Consider the following 20258-nt stretch of genomic DNA (forward strand, 5'->3'; position numbering starts at 1 on the left):
TATATTATTTATTTTGCCTTGGTGGCGTAGTTGTAGTGCATGCGCGGTACGACAGCGCTCTGAGGTCCTGGGTTCGAATCCCGAGTCGGGAAAAGTGATATTTGGGTTTTTCTGCTCTGTATCAGTCCGGAGTCTGGAATTTGGCTCGCCCTCTATCACATCATGGGACGGAACACACTTGGCGGAAAGTGGGTGCCGTAGTTACGCCTCTGCATACGCCTTCGGGGAAAAATGCGTGATGTTGTGTGTGTGTGTGTGTATTTAAATAGCGCTACCAAACCACACATTATTATCTTGCAAAATTTTAACTGAGGTACTTTTATATATGCAGATATGCAGGCAATTTTGGTGTGCGTAGCATTCGTACTACTGTGTGCTTTTCTAAATGGAATTGATTATTAAGTAAACGAATGAATATAAGTATACAGAGAGCCCTATTCAGTTTACGAAGGCGAATCCTTTTTACAATTACAGACGTTCTAATCAAAGAACATTTTCGATAGCCGTTTAAGTAAATTGGGAATTTTCCAACTCAACAACTATACGACTATGAAAGTTGTCCTTCGATGCGAACAGCTGTAATGACAAAAACATAAATTCGCTATCATCGATGGAATAGGTCATCCAGACTATGTTAGGTTTTCTAGCCAAAATACCGGGTTGTAAATCTTACGTGTGTGAATATTTTTGGCTAGGTAACAAGCTTTATTGCTACAATCTGAATAAGCTACTGTTATATTTTGATTTGAGGGCTTGGTAATAAAAATGGCAAGTGGACGGTGTAATGTTATGCACCACTTTATGCTAAACAAATGGTTTGACATCAACCATCACCGCTATACGTATCAGACACAAAGTTTAGTTCTTCATTCACTATTCATTATAAAAGGTTGAATATGAAATGCTGTTATGAATATGATTAGTGTTTATTTTTTTATTAAAAGTAACAGATATTGATAAATCCCTACTTTGTCATCAGCTTGTACTCAGATATTGAAAAAGCAAGTGTTGAATACATGTTTTGATTCAAGTTTTGCGTAAGGTACTGTATATCTTAGAGGGTATAAGGTTTAAAGAAAACAAGAATATGGAAATTTTCAAAGCATTTTTATTTATGACCTTTAACACTGTGTATAATATATTTTGATAGTACATTTAGAGCAATGAGTAATATTACCAATCATTACATTGTTCTTATTTTCATAAATTGAATGAAATCCATAAATTATATATAGAATATATAATTTAATTTAATATCATCCTCGCGCAACAATCAACAATCACTATCGAGAGCAGGCGGGCGGCCGCCGACACACGCGGCCGTCCTCCGCAAAATAATCACAATGAACGACCAACTCGAACGCAACCCCAACACAACAGCTACGAGTACGTCTATAAAAATAGCGGTACAGCTTAAACAGTACACTCTATAAAAATATAATACAGCGTCAGCTGATCTATAGTTTAAAACGTTCACTTCTATATAGAATCACAATTATATAACAACTAAAGAATAAATAGCAAATCAACTCGTAGACAAAAATAAATTATTACAAAATTATTTTACATCCGACGACACAACACACCCGTGATTTTATACCGGCTCACTATAATTACTAAGTAAAAACACCATTTTGCTATGCAAAATACATTAACCCTATATATTCGAAAATGAAAATAATATACAACTTTGGAATGTTGCACAAAAATGACTAGAAAAAGGAAAAGTACAAAGACGAGTGTCACATCAGCGAGAGATCAGTTCATTCGTCACGACTCACGATAAACACGCATATTTAAAATTACATAAATAGTTACGTTGAAAGAGTATTTTGGACATATTATTCTGTTTTAAACATTTTCAGTAATGTAAAATCGTTTCTGTGGTGAATAAAGCACAGCGCCAAACAGAAGCGATCCGCGTATCCAACCAAAATAACATTTGTCGTACATTTGACGTTGTGCTGTACAAACGGAAACGTCAAGTTACAATAATTTAAAATCTCGACGACAATAGTTATTAATTTCAATTTTAAGAAACATTACCTATAACACACAGCATGTCTAAATTTGGATAATACTTTTTGATCTTACACGCTACGTCTTTAAATGCTAAATTATTATCAGAATATTCTCTAGTGTTTAGCCGAGTAGACTAAGGTTCAGTGTCTAAGCTTGTGATGACCTTACAACGGAAAGAAGCCGATACAGCTCGTCAGAAAACATTAAGTACTTAACGAACGGTTAGAAGATATTTACATCGACCAAAGTCACTTAAGCTTACAAATGTTTTTATAGATTTATGCTCATTTTATTTCAAATGGAAAGAAGTCACTCAAAAGCGATAGTACAGTGACATTATTATAATATTTTTTCAACATTAATCGAAGCGGTATCGAGATTAAAGGAATACTCAGAGTAATAACAGATCGTAGAAAGTAAGATAAAATACTCATGCACGTCTACTGTCACATCGATTACTCTAACTACAGTGATATATAGCGCTTGTATAACTATGGACCGATGAGTAAGTGAAGTCGGGTACGAGTACAAAGTAACACATAAACATTTATTAACACACTACTTGGTGATTGTTCGCAGCACAGCATTGATGTAACTATGGATCTATATCTATCACATACAATGTAATGTACCTACTGTTAGTACATGACTAGGTGTCGGAATGGTTCGTGACGTCACGCCGGACCGAAACATTCGAGCTAAACAATTCGAGATGCAGTCGAAACATCTGCATCGCATTAACCTACTTTATACAATCCATCGATAATTAAATTTGCCATGACTGAGTGAAACGATATTTGTTCAAACAAATCTGGATCGACTAAAAATAAACATCGTACGATAAAACATCGGATACTCTAAATTTAGCTACAATGTTATAATTATTTACAATCAATACTAATTGTGAAAAGAAATGTTACGTATGACGACATACGAGAAAGGACTACAGCCACAATCGTCGGCTTTTTGAGCCACAAAATATATTTTTATACTACCGTTCGGGTCATACGTATGTACAAGGTAATTACATTAATAATGTATTCCAACGTTAGAAGAGAATCTATATAAAGTATATGCAGTAATTTGTCTTTTTCACACGTTTGTAAATTCATTTAATTTGTATATGTCATACAAAATGGAGCCTATCGTACGTTGGTGGCGTTTTGTGCGCAACATATGAGTCATTCACACAGCGGATAACGCGTCGGCATTCTCGAGTCTCGAGTCATTGTTCAGTCATTGGACCACGATAATCCAGCCTAAGGTGAGATGAAATATATTATCAATTTAAGAAGCGAGTATTAAGCTGTTGATTCCGGTTACATACATGAATATATTTTATATAATTTCTTAAATCGATGTTACACTGAAAGTCTAAACAATATATCGTGGCACAAAGACCGCGGTGTTACAATACATATTGTTACATTACACGAGCTCGGGTACATTTTATCGAGTCGATAAATATTATGTTTATTATATACGATTTTATCTATTAACTTTTAATGTATAATTTATCGACATCGATAAACATCCCGTGCAGCTTAGAGCTTACAACAAAGTGTATCCCGCGGGTATGGAAACAGCCCCTTTACAATTCAGTTCAAATGACATTATTGTACGTCACTATAAATTCGCTATTACTGTAAATATCGATTCATTACCACGTCCCTTGTAAATCAGTGCACCGGTTTGGTCCCAACTAAGTACTCGACGTTTTTACATTCAAAAATACTAAGAAATTTCTTTTATATAAAACATATAGATATATTTACGTATATCGTAATTAGCATTAAATGCAATGTCGATAATACTGCTAATAAATTGTGGATATGCCAAAATAATTGATACAAAGTCAATCGTATCGTATCAAGATTTTTTGCTTCACTCGTGGTCCCCAAGTTTGACAAGGGTTCAAACATGAGATGTGGTAGGCCACAAGTTTTGAGCGCCTTTGAGATCAGACTGGGCGGAGGACTAAATCCTGCGGTTGGCCCAAGGCGCGAGCACCATTATGTGAGTAGGAACATAAATAGAAAGATCGATATAAAACGCTACTTCACATCGCATTACACTTTACCAAACCAGCCACGGATACTTTGCCTTCGCAAACAAGTCCACACTTTCGCTCCCACTTTACATTCACATCGATAGTCGTACAATATTGATGACGCACACAATCGAATATTATTTGTCGATGTTTTGAGTTACAGATCAGCGGATATAAAGTTATAAATGAATTGCCTAAAAGAGTTCACGTAGATAATATTACATAGGAAGTTATATTATTTAAACAATTCTTTTAGACAACGAAGGTATTAACATAACCTAAATTGCCTTTCACACCCGCCAGATGGCACGCTTGTGAAAGACAGAGTGGGAGCGAGGTGTGTGTGTGCAGGGGGCTGTTTCAGTGCGCGGGCCGCGGGGGTGGCGGGGGTCGCGGGGGCCGCGGGGGCCGCGGGGGCCGCGGGGGCCGCAGGGGACGCTTGTGTTGTTCGGCTCTGCGCGCGTGCAGGGAGCCGGCGTGCGACACGCACTTAAAAAACGAGGATAGACTCCATGGTGAGGCTGTCTCATGCACTCTGCGGCGGCGCCAGCTTGTCGCCGCGCCGGCCCGACCGCGACCTGTCACCGGAAACCTTGAGCGTATATTCACTTTGGTCGACAACCACTCGCGCCACAAACAACTACACGTCGGAAATGTCTGGGGACCTCGGGAGACAATCTCTAACACAATCTATAGTTATCTTTATTAATGTGTGACATCAGGTGCACAGATATTTCCGACTGGTAGTAATTAAAATCTACACAGTCGCGGACATGGGTGGCTGAGTCGGAGATGGAGTTATATTTTCAATTATTAAAGGAAGATTGTTTATATTTAATTAAAGGAGGGGCCTTTAATTAAATATAAACGAAATTCTGTTTTAAAATATTGGCAAAATTGTCCTAATTATCAAAAAAAAGGAGCCCTGTAGCATCTCCCTAACTAAGCAGAATTCATGTCCGCACCTGCATTTTAATACTTTGTATAATATCAAACCTTATGCCAGAATGGGGAGCAATTCCTTCGGCATATGAAACAATCGTTAAAACTCTAATTTCATTTAAGGTGCAAAAACTAATAAAAAGTATCCTAATAAAAATATGGGAATAATAATTATGCAATTTAACTTTTAAAATAGAATAATAGGACTAGCCCTATATTATTACCACTGTATACTGCCCACTGCTGAGCATGGGCTTCCTCTACTAATGAGGAGGTCTAAAATCGTATAATTCGACTAAAATCTTTATCGCTATTCTTTTTATTTTAAGGTGAAGGTTTATGTGCATGTTTGTAGTGATTGGGTGAGCGATCTCACCTGATCTGTCCAGCGAGCAGCGGGTTGATCGCGTACAGCCAGTCGTGCACCTCCTTGTCGCTCAGCGTCTGCAGCAGGTATCCGCGTTCCTTGCTAACCACACTGCAACAAGAGTTATTCAATTTCAGTTGTTATTTGAAAGACCTGGGAAAATTTCCACTTTAAAATATATGTTATCAAGATCTTTTTCATTTGACCACCTTAATATTTTCGATACATACCCAAGAGGAAAATATCAATATTGATGTAAGATAGTGAATTGGTGTGCTGTTTTTAAATGACAAACTAAGTTATATATTTAAATCGATAGCGCATATGAATTATGTGTAATACAACCGGACTGACCTGAACGTGTTGGGCATGCGCACCATCTGCTCCTGGTCCTCGGAGTACTCGACGTGCGCGTTGGCGAGGTTGATGACGGCGCGCTCGATGGGGTCGCGCTCGTCGCGGTAGATGAACACGTACGGCCGCCGCACCACCTGGCACGGGACATGACAGTGTGTCGGTCAAGTGTAACGTATTGCGAGATGATTGCAGTCATTATTTTATTGAGTGAGTAGGAGAACGCAGTTGTTGTTTTTTTCAATTTGGAATTTAAAGATTTATCACAGCTGATTTTCATATACGTTTACAATCGATACCATCGGATCGATAGCGAAAATCGATCAGTAAGAATAAAATCTGACATGCTGGAAAATTTTAGATTGGTTTATACTTCACATTGATTCTTACTTAACTAATAGAATAGTCATTATTTTGTACCAGGCTCGCATAAGGTTCTCGTACTATGCAATGATTTGAAAAGCAATCAGTTCGAATGTACCAGGCGCGCATAAAGTCCAAGGAGCGGTACTCACGAGCCAGCGCTTCTTCCAGCCGTGCGTGCCGTGCTGCAGCACGTTGAGGTGCCCGCGGCGCGCCACGGCGGCGGACACGCGCACCTCCTCGCAGTCGGGCACGTACAGCGCCGGCACGGCGGCGCCGCCCGCGCCCCACGCCGCCATCTGCTTCTCCAGCAGCGCGCGCTCCGGCGAGCACAGCCTGCGCACCATGCCACTACACGCGTTACCGACGCTGGCGCTCAACCACCCACGAGCTACACCACTACTACGTCTAACTACACTTATGTTGAACGAATATGTCATAGAAATTAATCTTACAATCATTTCATTTCAATTTCTCGAAAAAAAATAATAATCTAAACTAAATTTCATCGATATTGAGTATAATAAATTCAACTTCTACATGCATTACGTGTCACAATCGAATACCACCAAATTTATAACCTAACATTTTAATAATATCTACTGTAACACATTATCAATATTCTGAGAATACTTACTCGAAGCTGCTGGCGCTGTGGATGGAGGAGAGCAGGCTGGGCGTGGAGATGTCTGCGGAGACGCCCTCGTCCACCGGCGTGGCGGGCGACGCGGCCGCCTCCACCTCCTTGCCTGTTGTGCTTATCCGGCCTAGGGACAAACATGTCATATATATTTTTTTCTTTTTTTATTTTATTTAAGGAAAGCTTACAGATTAATAACGAATAACAAAGTGAATAACATTTATAAGTAAAATTAAGTTGCTAATTACAAGCTTCCACCAATAAATATATTATATATTCACATATCATGCATCTGATTCAATTCGATATTCAAGTCGATATCAGGAACTGCAGTGATTTTTCAATCTCGCAACCAACTCAGATTTAATTTAAATAATAATATATTTATATAGAGCCTAGAATTTTATTAAATAATTGACTTGCGGCTATTTAAGTAATGTTGAAAGACATGCTATACAAAAACCTTTGTTATGACGATGTATTTGTTTGCAACAATTCAAGACAGAAAACTAGAATTTCTTCTTCAAGCTGGAATAAATATATAATAATGAAACAATATTTACCCTGCATGAGTTTGACGAATTTAGTAGCGAGTTCTTTCTCGCGAGGCGTCATGTCCCACGGCTCGTAAACGGAGTCGTCGCGAGCGTGTGCGCATTCTGCCGCAGCTTTCGCCGCCATATTGCACACCTCCTGGCAATACATCAATTTATTATAAACTATCATTAAAATATGTTTTTTATCTCAACAGTAAGGATGCACTAATCATAACGTCCTTTAACAGTCGATAAAATAATCCGGTCCACCACATTTAATGTATAGTCTAATCCCGAATAGAGACGTCAGAGCGAACCGGTATTTGTCACCATAGTGGCTATCCAATCGGGCAGAAAAAAATTTGACGCCCTCCCACCAATATAAATGACAAAGACAAAGAGCAAAATATTGGAATTTTGTAGAACGTATGATGAGGTTACCTTTTCTGTCTTGGTAAAGTCGTTGGGCGCGACGGTGTTGTCGTGTCCGTGGCGCAGGCGCTCGCGCAGCGCCAGGTAGTGCCGCGTGCGGCCCACCTGCTCCAGGCGGGTCATCTTCTCCAGCTCCCACTGCAACACAATACCAACGCCGATCAATATTATATTGAAGAAATTATTTAAATGAAAATAAACTAACAAAAAAAACAGGACTAGCCTTCTGACAAATAAGTAGAAAAATACATCACGAATAGATATGTCTATCAAATCGATTCCATTTAATCACAATAAAACCTTGCCGTAGTAATTTTATTCCAATAAAATCTTCCTTCTACATATTACTTAACTTTTTGCAGTTAAACGATAATTATATACATAATAGTTTTTGGTCCTTCCAGCCAGATAAAATATTAAATAATAGGGTGCTAAATGGTATAATGTGCATAGAATATTGACAGACGTTTTAAATTTTCATCGATTTGTCGTTACAATATATAAACTATTCTACTGAAGTCTTTTTAATGAATAACCGTAACATTCATAATTAGTATAGATTAGTATGCACTAAATACATTCAGTTGACACAAATGAGTTAACGACTTGTGTTAAGACATACACAGATAAATGAATGATGTAGTACATACAATTTGTCTCCGGGTGGGTACCTGGTGGTCGAATATTAGGGAGTCGCCGCGCGGCCGCCAGCCGTGCAGGTTCTCTTCTCCGCGTACGTACGTGCCGCTCGTGTCCAACACGCGCCGTTGGCGACGCTGCACGCCTGCGCACGACAGATAGACTGTTTATTTACTTGTAAAGTTTTGTTTATATAAATTCGAAGTTTGTGCCGTGTTCCGTAGTAGAGTATAAGTGAGTAGTACAGCAGTGAGCTCACCGGGCTCGAGCGCGCGGTGCAGACTGAGCTCGTAGACGCCGGTGAGGCGGTCGGCGCGGCGAGTGTAAGTGAGTAGTACAGCAGTGAGCTCACCGGGCTCGAGCGCGCGGTGCAGACTGAGCTCGTAGACGCCGGTGAGGCGGTCGGCGCGGCGAGTGTAAGTGAGTAGTACAGCAGTGAGCTCACCGGGCTCGAGCGCGCGGTGCAGACTGAGCTCGTAGACGCCGGTGAGGCGGTCGGCGCGGCGAGTGTAAGTGAGTAGTACAGCAGTGAGCTCACCGGGCTCGAGCGCGCGGTGCAGACTGAGCTCGTAGACGCCGGTGAGGCGGTCGGCGCGGCGAGTGTAAGTGAGTAGTACAGCAGTGAGCTCACCGGGCTCGAGCGCGCGGTGCAGACTGAGCTCGTAGACGCCGGTGAGGCGGTCGGCGCGGCGAGTGTAAGTGAGTAGTACAGCAGTGAGCTCACCGGGCTCGAGCGCGCGGTGCAGACTGAGCTCGTAGACGCCGGTGAGGCGGTCGGCGCGGCGAGTGTAAGTGAGTAGTACAGCAGTGAGCTCACCGGGCTCGAGCGCGCGGTGCAGACTGAGCTCGTAGACGCCGGTGAGGCGGTCGGCGCGGCGAGTGTAAGTGAGTAGTACAGCAGTGAGCTCACCGGGCTCGAGCGCGCGGTGCAGACTGAGCTCGTAGACGCCGGTGAGGCGGTCGGCGCGGCGAGTGTAAGTGAGTAGTACAGCAGTGAGCTCACCGGGCTCGAGCGCGCGGTGCAGACTGAGCTCGTAGACGCCGGTGAGGCGGTCGGCGCGGCGAGTGTAAGTGAGTAGTACAGCAGTGAGCTCACCGGGCTCGAGCGCGCGGTGCAGACTGAGCTCGTAGACGCCGGTGAGGCGGTCGGCGCGGCGAGTGTAAGTGAGTAGTACAGCAGTGAGCTCACCGGGCTCGAGCGCGCGGTGCAGACTGAGCTCGTAGACGCCGGTGAGGCGGTCGGCGCGGCGAGTGTAAGTGAGTAGTACAGCAGTGAGCTCACCGGGCTCGAGCGCGCGGTGCAGACTGAGCTCGTAGACGCCGGTGAGGCGGTCGGCGCGGCGAGTGTAAGTGAGTAGTACAGCAGTGAGCTCACCGGGCTCGAGCGCGCGGTGCAGACTGAGCTCGTAGACGCCGGTGAGGCGGTCGGCGCGGCGAGTGTAAGTGAGTAGTACAGCAGTGAGCTCACCGGGCTCGAGCGCGCGGTGCAGACTGAGCTCGTAGACGCCGGTGAGGCGGTCGGCGCGGCGAGTGTAAGTGAGTAGTACAGCAGTGAGCTCACCGGGCTCGAGCGCGCGGTGCAGACTGAGCTCGTAGACGCCGGTGAGGCGGTCGGCGCGGCGAGTGTAAGTGAGTAGTACAGCAGTGAGCTCACCGGGCTCGAGCGCGCGGTGCAGACTGAGCTCGTAGACGCCGGTGAGGCGGTCGGCGCGGCGAGTGTAAGTGAGTAGTACAGCAGTGAGCTCACCGGGCTCGAGCGCGCGGTGCAGACTGAGCTCGTAGACGCCGGTGAGGCGGTCGGCGCGGCGAGTGTAAGTGAGTAGTACAGCAGTGAGCTCACCGGGCTCGAGCGCGCGGTGCAGACTGAGCTCGTAGACGCCGGTGAGGCGGTCGGCGCGGCGAGTGTAAGTGAGTAGTACAGCAGTGAGCTCACCGGGCTCGAGCGCGCGGTGCAGACTGAGCTCGTAGACGCCGGTGAGGCGGTCGGCGCGGCGAGTGTAAGTGAGTAGTACAGCAGTGAGCTCACCGGGCTCGAGCGCGCGGTGCAGACTGAGCTCGTAGACGCCGGTGAGGCGGTCGGCGCGGCGAGTGTAAGTGAGTAGTACAGCAGTGAGCTCACCGGGCTCGAGCGCGCGGTGCAGACTGAGCTCGTAGACGCCGGTGAGGCGGTCGGCGCGGCGAGTGTAAGTGAGTAGTACAGCAGTGAGCTCACCGGGCTCGAGCGCGCGGTGCAGACTGAGCTCGTAGACGCCGGTGAGGCGGTCGGCGCGGCGAGTGTAAGTGAGTAGTACAGCAGTGAGCTCACCGGGCTCGAGCGCGCGGTGCAGACTGAGCTCGTAGACGCCGGTGAGGCGGTCGGCGCGGCGAGTGTAAGTGAGTAGTACAGCAGTGAGCTCACCGGGCTCGAGCGCGCGGTGCAGACTGAGCTCGTAGACGCCGGTGAGGCGGTCGGCGCGGCGAGTGTAAGTGAGTAGTACAGCAGTGAGCTCACCGGGCTCGAGCGCGCGGTGCAGACTGAGCTCGTAGACGCCGGTGAGGCGGTCGGCGCGGCGAGTGTAAGTGAGTAGTACAGCAGTGAGCTCACCGGGCTCGAGCGCGCGGTGCAGACTGAGCTCGTAGACGCCGGTGAGGCGGTCGGCGCGGCGAGTGTAAGTGAGTAGTACAGCAGTGAGCTCACCGGGCTCGAGCGCGCGGTGCAGACTGAGCTCGTAGACGCCGGTGAGGCGGTCGGCGCGGGCGGCGCGTCCGCCGAACAGCGCGCGGCGCAGCGAGCGGCCCGTGCGCGCGTCGCGCCCCACCACCACCACCGACAGGTCCTTCGTGATGATCGCCGGCCGCCCGCAGTTCTCCAGCTGGAATGGCACGTTATTTCATTACACCTAAATTGTACCCTAGTAAAATACGTTTAATACTACAATACCCAACGCGACCCATTAAGTGTAAGTGCTCAAGAAGCGGTATTTACCCGCGCCCGCCGCGGTTGCGGGCCCGCAATTCCTATACAATGCAAATACATATATTTAAAAAATCAATGCACATTTTACGACGCGTTTTACGCCCGCAGCGTACCGCGTACAATCACGCGATACCCGCTTTACCGGCGGGCAACTAATAGAATCGCGCGGGCTGCGGTCAGTACGCTGCACCCGCACCCGCAGCCTCGGCGGGTTGCGACCGCACGCTTTGCGAACGGTAAGCGTGCGACTGCAGTAGTCGGCGGGGGTACAGAAATCCGACGCCATTTTACTGCCAGTGACTCGTTATTACACGTGGTATCGTGATCTTTTCTGGTGTGTCCATGGCATTCTGGAACTCAACTGATCGTTAACCGCCCGTCTTGCGATAATCGCCCGCCAAGTTTACGACACTCATCCAATCATCTACGTGATACTATGTGCGACGCTGTCGCTACACTAATCGCACAAATCTCCGATCGTGAGTTTGGAAATCAAACAGCTGTTTCTCGACCGGAGTGGGCGCGGTTAATAACCGCTTCGTGAGTTCTTAGCGTTAGCCCTAATAAAATATTATATAATGTGTGTCAGTCACTGCAAAGATGATACAGTTTTTATTGTAATGGTATTTCTCTCGCTCGATAAACCCTTAATTTGATAAATGCCAGGGTCCATATAACCCTAATAAATTATACTAATTATTACTTATTTGTGAAGAGAAAAAAAGAACAACATAATATAACCTGTAATAATCCGTAATATGTTGTTCATAAAAGGAACAAAAACCAAAATATCTAAATTATTAAGGTTGCAAATGCGCTAACGCACCTCCAAGTAAGCGCTGAGCGTGATGTAAACCACTTCTCCGTTCGCGCTGACCCTGTTCAGTAGAGGCGATCCGTGCAGACTGCTGTCCCAGGCAGCTTCAAACCTACACGATAACAAAATATATTTATAACATAAAACCTCAACACCGTTATACCCATAACAAGTAAGTACCTTACATAACCCTTTTACACTATAAGACCGCAAGATATTAACAGAGAAGTAAAATATTTACAATTTGACAAATTTTTTTGCTAACTGTACATGTATGGTCAGCATAAATGGTATTTGAAAAAGTATTACGAATCACCTGTCTTCATATTTAAGTCTCAAGAGGGTAGTTATTTATTTACAGATTCATTGTTATACTAACAAAAAAAGAAAACATATTGTACTTAATATTAAAATTGAGGGTAATTTATGTGCTATCTGTACATAGTACTGTACGCATGAGTTACCTGAACACAGCCCTGTCGTCCAGCGAGGGCCTCTCGCCGGGGAACAGGCCGAGCGAGAGGGCGCCGTCCTCGTCGCCATCTGTCGTGTCCTCGTTGGCTTCTGGTGTGTTGCGAATACGACCTAAACCACAGAAAATTATTTACTCATTTAAGTGAATTCAAAGCGTTAGGTTGAAAAGTTTTTATGCTACAAATCAGTTACAATATCTCTCAGAATATTACTTAACAATTTCTATCAACCTAGACAGTAGGTTATATTGTTACTAATACGCTATTTCGCTTAGAAGTGTATCGTCGATTTTCAAAATAAACTCCGAAAAATACCCTCCTTAGAGCACACCCTATATAACCAATTAAACAATAAATCCCTTAGAAAAATCTTATCATCACTGTATATTAACTTATATAAATGATCTTTCACATCCTCTATATAACTAACTGCTCTATATAAAATAACATATACTGTATATCCAATTAATAAGTTAACTTACCAACGACTAGCTCCCTCACGTCTGTCCACTGCAGGTCCTGCGAAGGCTCGTGTAGGATGGTTATGCGGATGCGCCGCTGGATGCCCTGATGCAAGAGGAACAGTCCCCGGCATGGCAATTCGTCGCTGTGTTCCACCACCTATTGATATGATGATAGTACAGTGAGTATTTCTAGTTATATTAAAGATTCAAAGAAATGGCCTAAAATTTGTTAGTCATTTTCAAAAATCAATTTTTTGCTGTCGATATCTGCCAGTTTTTTTTTACGTATTACTTGTGTTCGTACGTTTTATGGTTTCAGACTGTATGCTGTCTATTACAGCCTACAAATTACTTGACAGCAAAGTTTTCTTGCGAAAGTTTGCACGTGATAGAAGGTAATATCTTCGACAAAATCTTGATAGATACTTACGGCTGGCACGTATTCGCCGCTGGGAGCAAGTTCACAAATCTCGAACCATACGAGAAGGTCGTGTTTGGAATGCAGATGGGACGAGCAGCATGGGGGCGCCACACTCGCTGCACCCCATTTGGGGCTGCGCACCGGCGCCGAGATCGGGATCGATGGAGGGAGCATACGGCGTGGAGGAGTGCGGGTCGCCACCGGACCGTCCTGCTTCGCGTCCTGCAGGACCGAATGCCTCGTGAGTGCTATCTCTTCCTTAAAGTACATATTATCTTTATTCCAACTAAATTCACATCTAAACACGGGTTTTGTTAATATTAAAATCGATATAGGCTGTTTTATAATCGATAAAAATATCGATGTCGATTTTTTTTATCGTTTTTGATATTACCGACGAAGACAAAAGATCTCACCTTGTGCAATGGGTGTTGTTGGTAATGTCCAAACACTTCGAAAACGATCGGTTGTGTTTTTATGTATTCGACGAAGGATTTTGTCACAGGTACCGTGATCTGTGCAGAAAAAAATAGATATTAAATTTTTCATATACAAAATTTAGGCTTCAAAATCTAATAAGTGCACAACATACGTTTTGTACGTGGTAAAATCCGAGTGGTGTGTTCTTTCCGGCGTTCTTGACTGGTTCAGTGGAGAACGCGTCTTCGTTGCGATGTAAGAAACTATAACAATCACAAATACATTTATTAGTCGGATAATTACTTATGTGATAAAAAAATTTGGATAACATTTTTCGGTTTATATATAACTTTTAAAAAATACGGAGCAGTGTTTCGTCCAATAAAGTCACTGAAAATATTTAATAAGTTTTAGGACAATTATTTTTTTTTTAAATTTAATTCGATAATTTAAAAAAATCGATAGACACTATTTCTTTTTTTTCTTCATAACACGTTTTTATCGCTTTAATTTTTAAAAGTCCAATATAGTTTATTATTGTAAGAAACGCCCCTAACTTGAACTGGCAGAAGACGTCGGCGTAGTCGGTGGAGACGCTGTGGGCCTGCAGCACGGTGACGCGGAAGGTGAACTCCTTGCCGAGCGTGAGGTGGTCGGGCAGCTCCTCGTCCTTGAGCTCGGACGCCAGCGAGCTGTCGCCGCGCCCGCTGTCCGCGTCGCACTCGCCCGCCGCCAGCTCTGCGGGGACAGTACACACGTTACTACCTTAGTACATTTCACACTTCAAACTACTTCGTCAATAAGAAAGAAAAACTTCCTAAGTATTCGCAAAAGGAATAAATTAATACGTGCAACATGACTCTACCATATTTTCGTGTCGTTTCGTTCAGACACACGTTATAAATTTACTTCATGAAATATTTTAAATCGACACTACCATAGGTTTCTTAAGTGTATACCATTGTTCCACATTATAATAACTAATGATTTTTTTTTACGAAACGCTTGTATTTTGTTTAGAACGCTACAGATATCCTGTAGTTGAGCACGCGTACCTTCGATCTTGATGTTGGAGTCGTGTGTGGGCTCGGCGATGCGTTCGTCGAGGTTGAGCGCGTTGTTCTTGTCGACAGCGCTGAGCTTGGAGACGCGCGCCCGCGCCGGCGCCACGTCGTCGTCGAACGATATCTTCGCAGACTGCTTCACGCCAGCTGCGAATTCTGCGTTGTCTACAAACACGTTAAAACATTTTATATGTGCATGCATTACCTGTGGTTAATACTGACATTTGCAAAGTCAATAAAAGCGATAAAAGTAAATTATAGTAATAATACGAACTTTTTTAATTGTGAATAATAATTTTATGATTATTAATAACGACACCACGTTACACGACAATTTTAAACATTTACTAGTTAGAGCGGTTAAATGGTTGAAAAAAAAACCTGCATAAAATATGATCAAAAATCGAGTCAAATTCTAAAACATCTTACTCTTTTCAGCATCGATAACCGCCTGCACGGCCACCCGCAGGTAGCCTTTCACGTCTCCCTTCTCGTTCACTATGGCCACTTTGTGAATGAGCGGAACCGGGTACAGGAGGTTCGACAAATATACGAAGCTCCTATGGACACAATACATATTTTTTTGATTTTTTTATAGATATGCTTTAAATGAATACCTTCGATGATTAAAATTGACCATGTCTACACAAAAATATGTATACAATTGTAATTTAAAAAAATATATGATATTAACTTTCTTTTTATTAGTAACCTGATCAAAATTGGAGCTTGTTAATAATTCGAAAGTGAGCCAAGTTACAAAAATCTCCAAATACAAAATTTCATTTTAAAAAGGTCTTCGCCGTCAATCTATCACTTCTCCTAGAATCTTGTAACTTATGAAATAAAAAATTCAAAAGTGCGCATACTCGGACAAGATCTCCAAAATCGAAATATAATTAAATAAACTCCCTCCCTTTCAAACTATCACTTCTAAAATCCTGTAACATACAAAATAAAAAATATAACTCACCGTCCGACGAGACGGAACCACGGGAACCTATCATAGAAAGGATCACCGCCGGTGACGGACTCGATGTTGTGGTCCGGCGAGGTGGGCGACAGCTCCGCCTCGTTGTGGTACATCTCGCGCATCAGCTCCAGCCGTTGCCTAGACGGAGATAGACACACTACAGTCAATAATAATCCCGTGTGTGGGAGAGAGATGGCTATAATGTACTCGTCGACTAAATTTGAAAAATCTTTAACTTTAATTTTAGGATATTTTTTCCTATTTTAGTACAAAATACTTTGTAAAATTTATGTTTAGATATACAATGCTTTTTATTCGTTTGTAATTTTTTTTTTATTAGTTTTAATAAAAGGTTGCCCACAGATTTTTATATTTATTTTAATATTTTTGTACAATATAAAGTTAACCTTGATGGATATACGACGTTTTCGAATTTAGCCGACGTTTTACAAAGGAGGCCGCATTAGGCAAGGCAAGCTAGAAGACAGCGGTGTTTTAATTCTGGCAACATTATAACTACGTAAGTAAAACTTCGTTGAACTAATGGTGCTTATATCACTGTTCTAAAAATACTTTTAATCAATATTATTTTTATATTTCTACCAGAGCAATGCTATGCTTTTATTGATTGTGTGTAATAGAAATAGAATTTTATATCATGCGAAAAATAAAATTGTTTTACAATACTAAGCATTGCAAGCGTAAACCAGTGTGCTTGACTAGACAATGCTATTCTAAGTGTCGTGATAAATCGAACGATTTACAAAATCTAGTGCTAGATAATTTTGAAATAGACAAAAAATTTTGAAGAAAATATATTCATCAATTTACATAGTTTTTTTTTATTACCAATACAATAATTTAAGATTATTCAAATCCAACATTTCAACGTCATAATAAATGGTCGGTATATAGGTACTCAATTGCCATGATAGGGCAAATACATCAGTATATTTTGATAACAGATAAAGGTAAGATTAAATATTATGTTCCAAAAATAAGTTGAAAAATCCGAAATCCACACCAAAAGCTCGACACAAAGCATTTCAGAAACCTTTTCCGAACATCCTATCGCGGTCGGTACATCAATAAGCGCACTAGATTACAGCCCGAGAGCAGACGGTGTGATGCGCGTGCGGTGTCCGGTGCGACGCGACCCTAGCGAGGCCGGGCGCGGCCAGGCGGGGCACAAACCTCGAGGGCAGCAGGTTGGCTAGCGACAGCCGCGTCTGCTGCGCGCACGCAGAGATACATTGTAGGATGTCGGCGGCGGGCGGCTGGCCGGCCGTGCCGGACGCCATGCCGGACGCCGGGCCGGTCGCCGGGCCGGGCGCCAGCGCCGGCGGCGGCGCGAGTAGGAGGGGCACCGGGTCCTCCTCCTCCGCGCACGAGCTCTCGTTCATGTTGTATATCTGACGCATGAGCTCCAGACGGTGGCTACGGACAATACATCGCCATGTAGCCTACAGCCCGCCCTACCACCCTAACGACCTATCCACGCCTCCACATGAGAGAACATGCATACGCTCGATAATTCTTATCAATGTTTTAATTCAATGTGTGTCCAAATACCGCGTACGTTACTTCATGGTACCACATTTTGTATACTTACATGTTATTATGCCATGTCCTTTCATAAAATGTTTAAATTCTTTATAATCTAAAGTATCAACCGGATCCGTCGGCTAAACTATGTTGTTTCAAAAACTTTCTATCGAAACTTATCGTATCTAGTACCACATCGCCGTCTATAGAAATTGGAAGAAAATTTTAATTTTCTAATTCAATAAATATAAGGGAAAAATATTATAGATTTTATTTATGTATAAGTAGCATTTAAATTTGTTAAATAAATGTAAAAAAGCGGCAAAAAAAAACAAGCGCTATCGAATATTTGACATCGCCACTAAACATCAGACCTATTATAGGAAAATTTACTTACCTTCTATATACATTTCTATGTATTTACAAGTATAGAGTACATAGTAATTTATTAACTTATACCTACTGCTTTTAATATATTAAATATATAACCAACACGGCAACAGCAAAAATATTTTATCGATTACTTTTTTAAATAGAAATAAAAAAATCAAACAACACAAAACATAGAAAGATAGAGAAGAAACAAAACGCAACAAAAAAGATATAAGGGAGTGTGAAGTCGATAATACGTTTTATTTCGGTTTGATACTGAACACAAAGACAAAAGAACATAATAAAATAAAATTGTATTAACCTCTATAAAATTATACCGCATAACGTTGTCGATGGTTTTTTATCGATACTGTCAATGTTTGATAAAAAATAAAGTAAAGAAAGAATATGAAAATTATTTTTATTGAGTAGTACACCCCTATAGAACTCTAAAACGAACAATCTCCATACTAAAGATCGTATCTAGATTCATCCATAATTGGGATATGTCCCTATAAGTATTTCATCTGCTTTAGACCACGTGATAGTTATTACTTAATCAATCTATCACTTAATAATTATATTTTTACTAATTATTTCAGATTCTTAGTATTTTATATTTCTATCGATAATATAACCATACACTACTAACACGTTTTCTTTGTCACAATCATACCGCAGCTACAAAATCCTAACATTTTTATCGATATTATATTCTTTTACTAAACTACCCAATCAGACACAAAACTTATTTTTTTTTCATCCTACCTCAATGACCATGTCTATTAGAGTTTTTAACAATCTTGAAACTATCGATATATCAAATCGATATTATATTCTTTTACTAACACTACCCAATCAGACACAAAACTTAATTTTTTTTCAGCCTACCTCAATGACCTTATCTATTAGAGTTTTAACAATCCTGGAATGATCGTCATAAAGGCTCGGCCACACTTACAATCTTGAAATTATCGATATACCATAAAGGCTCGTCCACACGCTGCACTCACCGTAGCTTCTCGAGCGTCCAGTAGTGCGTGGCGCCGTTCTTGGTGTCGGTGACCTCGACGGCGACGACGGTGGGCGCGGAGGGCCGGTACTCGTCGTCGGCGTCGTCGCGCGGCGCCAGCTCGGCCGGCAGCGGCGAGTACGGCGTGTCCGTCAGCAGCGTGAACTGGAACTGCACCTTCTTGCGCAGCTCTACCGATATTGCGTTCGCTTCCTGTTTCACGTTTGTTTAACATTATTTCATTTTTTTATTGTTTACACAAAAATACAATAATTATTTCTTATGTTTACGCGAATTTTAGACATTAAAATTAAAATACTTTTCGGATTCTATCGCGGTTTTTTATATCTGTCCCCCCCGTGACCATGAAGGCTGCTAAGTCTTCGAAACGAACGAACGAAGTAGTTTAATTTTAATACAATTATTTTACAATAATAGCATCTATCAAACCACAGAGGTTTATACTAGAGCTGATAAGAGTTTACAATAGTAAGGATACATAACTATAGGTACTTAGTATAATATACAAAAACTGTAATAATTATTTCCTAATGACCGGGTAAATATGTATACACCATTAAATACTCCAAATAAAACGTAAACTTATTGATTGATTAAAAAGAAAGTTTTCAACTTAAACTTATTTTTATACATATGTGTCTCAAAATATATTACTACTAGCGTTTGCCCGTGGCTCCGCCCGCGTTATAAAGTTTTTCAGGCTAAAGTTTTCCGTTATAAAAGTAGTGGTTTCCCGGGAGCCTATGTTCTTCCCAGGGTCTCAAACTGACTCCATACCAAATTTCATCTTAATACGTTGGGTAGTTTTTGAGTTTAACACGTTCAGGCAGACAGATGCAGCGGGGGACTATGTTTTATAATATATTTTTTACAACTTTTAAAGAGGAACAATCCCGTCATACATCATTGTTAAATAACTTTAACCGTTTACGCAGCGCACGCAACGGAAGCTCTCAAAACTAATAAATTGTCCCCGTGTTTGCAACATGTTTCATTACTGCTCCGCTCCTATTGGTCATAGCGTGATGATATATAACTTAGAGCACTCCAAAAACAAAGGGCTATTCAACACAAAAAGATTTTTTCAGTTCGAACCGGTAGTTCCTGAGATTAGCCATTACTGCTCCGCTCCTATTGGTCATAGCGTGATGATATATAACTTAAAGCACTCCAAAAACAAAGGGCTATTCAACACAAAAAGAATTTTTCAGTTCGAACCGGTAGTTCCTGAGATTAGCCATTACTGCTCCGCTCCTATTGGTCATAGCGTGATGATATATAACTTAGAGCACTCCAAAAACAAAGGGCTATTCAACACAAAAAGAATTTTTCAGTTCGAACCGGTAGTTCCTGAGATTAGCCAATACTGCTCCGC

General features: G+C 42.3%; 1 protein-coding gene across 2 annotated transcripts in view; it reads right to left on the minus strand.

The window, feature by feature from the left end:
* Nucleotides 1–1088: 1088 nt before the first annotated feature.
* LOC115452504 (kinesin-like protein unc-104) overlaps nt 1089–20258 on the minus strand; it is a 46300-nt gene continuing 27130 nt past the window's right edge. Inside the window, exons 20-40 of one of the 2 annotated variants that reach the window (XM_037437130.1) lie at nt 18864–19075; nt 17128–17370; nt 15934–16071; nt 15390–15520; nt 14952–15125; nt 14454–14634; nt 14069–14159; nt 13893–13991; nt 13486–13734; nt 13074–13212; nt 12583–12703; nt 12128–12230; nt 8605–11197; nt 8357–8490; nt 7716–7844; nt 7302–7431; nt 6736–6865; nt 6251–6434; nt 5736–5872; nt 5391–5492; nt 1089–4664 (exon numbers count right to left, since the gene is read on the minus strand). In XM_037437130.1, the coding sequence (XP_037293027.1) occupies nt 4433–4664; nt 5391–5492; nt 5736–5872; nt 6251–6434; nt 6736–6865; nt 7302–7431; nt 7716–7844; nt 8357–8490; nt 8605–11197; nt 12128–12230; nt 12583–12703; nt 13074–13212; nt 13486–13734; nt 13893–13991; nt 14069–14159; nt 14454–14634; nt 14952–15125; nt 15390–15520; nt 15934–16071; nt 17128–17370; nt 18864–19075 (5652 nt within the window). In that variant the 3' untranslated portion in view covers nt 1089–4432. Of the gene's footprint in view, nt 4665–5390; nt 5493–5735; nt 5873–6250; nt 6450–6735; nt 6866–7301; nt 7432–7715; nt 7845–8356; nt 8491–8604; nt 11198–12127; nt 12231–12582; nt 12704–13073; nt 13213–13485; nt 13735–13892; nt 13992–14068; nt 14160–14453; nt 14635–14951; nt 15126–15389; nt 15521–15933; nt 16072–17127; nt 17371–18863; nt 19076–20258 lie in introns of both variants that reach the window. The other variant, XM_037437131.1, reaches the window with a different exon arrangement.

Source organism: Manduca sexta, chromosome 10, assembly GCF_014839805.1.
Source record: "Manduca sexta isolate Smith_Timp_Sample1 chromosome 10, JHU_Msex_v1.0, whole genome shotgun sequence".
In the NCBI taxonomy this organism is placed as follows: domain Eukaryota; kingdom Metazoa; phylum Arthropoda; class Insecta; order Lepidoptera; family Sphingidae; genus Manduca; species Manduca sexta.